The 4,181-nt window shown below is 34.7% G+C and overlaps 1 protein-coding gene across 1 annotated transcript; it reads left to right on the top strand.

Moving 5' to 3' along the window:
* Positions 1–269: 269 nt before the first annotated feature.
* On the top strand, positions 270–1,706 carry LOC113853073 (soyasaponin III rhamnosyltransferase-like). Its single transcript, XM_027483521.1, has one exon. The coding sequence runs from the start codon at positions 270–272 to the stop codon at positions 1,704–1,706; it is 1,437 nt and encodes a 478-aa protein (XP_027339322.1).
* The last annotated feature ends 2,475 nt before the right edge of the window (positions 1,707–4,181 follow it).

Below are 4,181 nucleotides of genomic sequence, written 5' to 3'. Positions count from 1 at the left end.
CCTCGTGGATCAACTGTATGAAGTCAACAACTCATGTGACAACTTTGAAAGAAGCCACACACATAAAAGAGCGAGAGAGCGTAAAGAACAAGTCTTTTGGATCCGAAAATAAGTTACAAGAATAAAATAATAGCCGCGTGCTACACATGCCACTGCTATCAGTTACAACATTTTTTGTGGGCAATGGGGCTTGATGGTCCATTTTTCCCTATATAATACAGAACACTGATTGAATATTTTCCGTGTAGCACAAGTATAATATATGAAAGATGGATTCTGCTTCTGTCTCAGTTTCATCCAATGCCAAAACTGATAAGCCTCTTCACGTTGTCATGTTGCCATGGCTAGCTATGGGTCACGTATACCCTTGCTTGGAGCTTTCCAAGATTCTTGCACAAAAGGGTCACTATGTCACCCTCTTGTCAACCCCTACAATCTTAGATCGCTTGCCTAAACTCCCACAAAGCTTGTTACCATTTGTTAAACTAACCAAATTGCCGTTATCACCCCACATTGACAAAAATCATCTCCCGCAAGATGCAGACTCCACCATGGACATACCATCCAACAAACTCTATTACCTCAAATTGGCCTTTGATGGTCTCCAAGATTCTGTATCTGAGGTACTCAAAATCTCAAATCCTGATTGGGTTTTCTTTGACTTTGGAGCCAGCTGGTTACCACAGCTAGCCAGCACTCTCCACATTCGATGTGCCTACTTCAGTCCTTGTCCTGCATGGAGCATATGCTTCTTTGACACACCCAAACAACAACTTGGTGATGTTGCTGCTGCAACTAGAACGAACCCTGAAGATTACTATGGGCCACCCAAGTGGGTTTCTTTCCCTACAAAGATTGGCCTAAGACCCCATGAGGTTAAGAAGTTGTTTGAAGATGTCAAACTTAATGAGACAGGTGCTTCACCTGTTTTCGATCTCAACAGAGCAAATTCTGGTTGTGACATGTTTGTTATCAGAAGCTCAAGGGATCTTGAACCTGAATGGTTAGATTATCTTGCTGAGTTTTACCACAAGCCTGTGATTCCAGTGGGCTTGCTTCCACCATCAATGCAAGTAAGTGATTCTGATGACGAAAAGAATAGTCCTGATTGGCTTCAAATAAAAGTATGGTTAGACACACAACAAGGGTCATCAGTGGTGTACATTGCATTTGGAAGTGAGGTGAAACTAAGCCAAGAAAACCTCAATGAATTAGCACTTGGCATCGAGCTTTCAGGGTTGCCCTTCTTCTGGGTCTTGAGGAGCCTTCACAAGGGGTTGGTTCAGTTACCAAATGGGTTTGAGGATCGAACCAAAGAACGTGGGGTTGTTTGGACAACTTGGGCACCACAACCTAGGATCTTAGCTCATGCCTCGGTTGGTGGTTGCTTGACTCACTGTGGTTCTGGCTCAATGATAGAAAATCTCTATTTTGGACACGTTCTTGTTATGTTGCCATTCTTACTAGACCAAGCTCTGTATTCAAGAGTAATGGAAGAAAAGAAAGTGGGAATTGAGATTCCAAGGAATGAGCAAGATGGGTCGTTTACAAGAAGCTCGGTGGCCAAGGCATTGAGATTGGCAATGGTGGATGAGGAGGGAAGTGCTCTTAGGAAGAATGCTAAAGAGATGGGCAAGAAATTTAGCAACAGAGAGGTCCATAACCAATACATCGAAAATTTCATTGCTTCCCTTCACAATCATTAGAAATTTTTAAAGATGCACGAATTGGTACAGGTCTTTTTCCTTTTCTCCAATCTCACTAGCTTTTGTTTTTTAAATAGTCAACCATGGACTTGTAACAACACGTGGTAATAGTTTCAAACAAAATTAGATTCTTTAAATAAGCATATAATATAGAAATTAAACTTAGGACAATTCTATTTTCAATTTTTACACATGTAATGGTGATTAATTTGGAAGTTTGTAATTTAATGATAAATTAAAAATAAAAGTAATTTAAATGAAGGTGGATTAAGACAATAAAAACGAATTTAAAAATAAATTTGAATTTAAAATTTAAAAATAAATTTAAAATTTGAATTTAAAAATTGAAAACAAATCTAAAAAAATAAATTTAGAATCGAATTTAAATTTAAAATTTGAAAATAAATCTAAAAATAAATATGAATTTGAATTTAAAATTTAAAAACAAATCTAAAAAAATAATTGAGAACAAAAATTGAAAACGAAAATTAAAAATAGAAATTGAAACAAGAATAATTAAAACTAACACGAATTAAACTCACAAACCACATACGCAAATTAGGATTATTATACTAAATTTATCTAAAACTTAAATGCAATAGAAAACAATTGATCGATATTATATTTAAGAACAAAAATTAAATTTAATCAAATTATGCACAAATCTTAATCAAGAATTGTGAGAAGGTAAAAAGACAAACTCGAAACGTTCAATCGATCTAGCAATTCACACTTAAGACGAGATGCTTTGTGACATCAAATAATTAAGAATACAACAGGATTCGAAGAGATGTAAGTGAATGAAACGAAACAAATTTACTTTCAAAAATGGAAAAGTGTCTTTATAGAAAAAATTATTAAAAGGATAAGAAGAGTGGTCCAAAATCAACTTTGTGACCCCTATATATACTTGTTTTAAATGAAAATGAAAATAAATGGGCCAAGGTCACTGCAAGTAATGCAAAATATAAGCCCTAAATAAAAACCATAAATATAAAAGGTATGTTTTATGTCTGATCTTTAAAAATTAATAAAAAATAGGTCCGAACATCAAACAACATGATCCATATGTCTAAATTGAAATCCAGGAAATGAAAAATTCATTGCAAAAAAGAGATTTACAAAAAAAGTTATGACCAAAATAGTGGACAAATGTCAGAATAGCAAAACTATGAAATATAAGGTAAACATAACAAGTATTTATGAAAACTCAAATTTAATGTAAGAAGTGCAAAAACATGCAAAATGGAATAAATAAAAAAGGAAAAATATTTTAGAAGATGCAATAAAGTTATAAATGTAAGTGCAAAATATAAGTCAATAACTTATTAGAGTTTGTGTCAAAGCATAAGATTTTTCAACTCAAGTTCTATTTTTACTGTTATTTTTTAAAGTGAAATGAGTTAGATATTGTTTATGGTGAAAATTGCATGTTGTAAACAAATAAATTAAAAACAATTTAAAATTAAATTTTAAGGACTATTCAAACAATCCAATAAGTGAGAGATAGGTAAGAAAATTCTCTATGAATCGGGGTAGGTGACCAATTCAAAAGTAGTCTCCTCTTGTTAATGTTTCTCCAAGCCCTCATGGAAAATCTTGAGATGATGCCCATTAATCTTAAAGCTCTTTTGCAATCCCATATTATGAAATTCAACAACACCATAAGAAAAAACATTAGTAACAAGAAAAGGACTATCCCACCTAGATCTCAATTTATTGGGCATCAACTTAAGTCTAGAATTATATAAAAGGACTGTTACTAATGTGAAATTTTTTACGTCCTATTAGCTTATCATGAAAAGCTTTGGTGCACTCTTTGTAGATGTTGGAGTTCTCATATGCTTCTCTACGAATCTCTTCCAACTCTTTTAATTGAAGCTTCCTATGCGAGCCAGCTGCCCCTATATCTAGATTACATTGCTGATCGCCAATAATGCCTTAAGCTCTACTTCTATTGGTAGATGACATGCCTTGCCAAAAATAGCCCGATAATGAGACATTCCTGTGGGTGTTTTGTAGGCGGTTCTGTAAGCCCACAAAGCTCCCTTCAAGCGTAGACTCCAATCCTTTCTGTTGGGTTGGACAGTCTTCTCTAGGATTTGCTATATTTCTAGATTGGAGATCTCCACTTGTCCATTAGTCTAGGGGTGGTATGGTTTGGGAACTCTATGCATAACCCCAAACTTCCGAAGTAAGATAGCCATTATGCGATTGCAAAAGTGTGATCCCTGGTCACTAATTGTTGCTCTAGAAAATTCAAACTTGTAAAAAATATGTAACTTCACAAAATCTATAACAATACGAGAATCATCAGTACGAGTGGCTTTTGCCTTCACCCATTTGGAGACATAGTCCACAGCTAAGAAAATATAGGTATAGCTAAATGAAACAGGAAAGAGACCCATAAGATCTATACCCCATACATGAAACACCTCACAGAAAAGGAGCAGTAGTTGGGGCATTTCATTCTGA

This window comes from Abrus precatorius, unplaced genomic scaffold (assembly GCF_003935025.1).
Source record: "Abrus precatorius isolate BTA unplaced genomic scaffold, Abrus_2018 Scaffold10, whole genome shotgun sequence".
Classification (NCBI taxonomy): Eukaryota; Viridiplantae; Streptophyta; class Magnoliopsida; order Fabales; family Fabaceae; genus Abrus; species Abrus precatorius.
The sequence above is the reverse complement of the archived record's forward strand: the minus strand, read 5'-3'. Positions and strand labels throughout refer to the sequence as shown.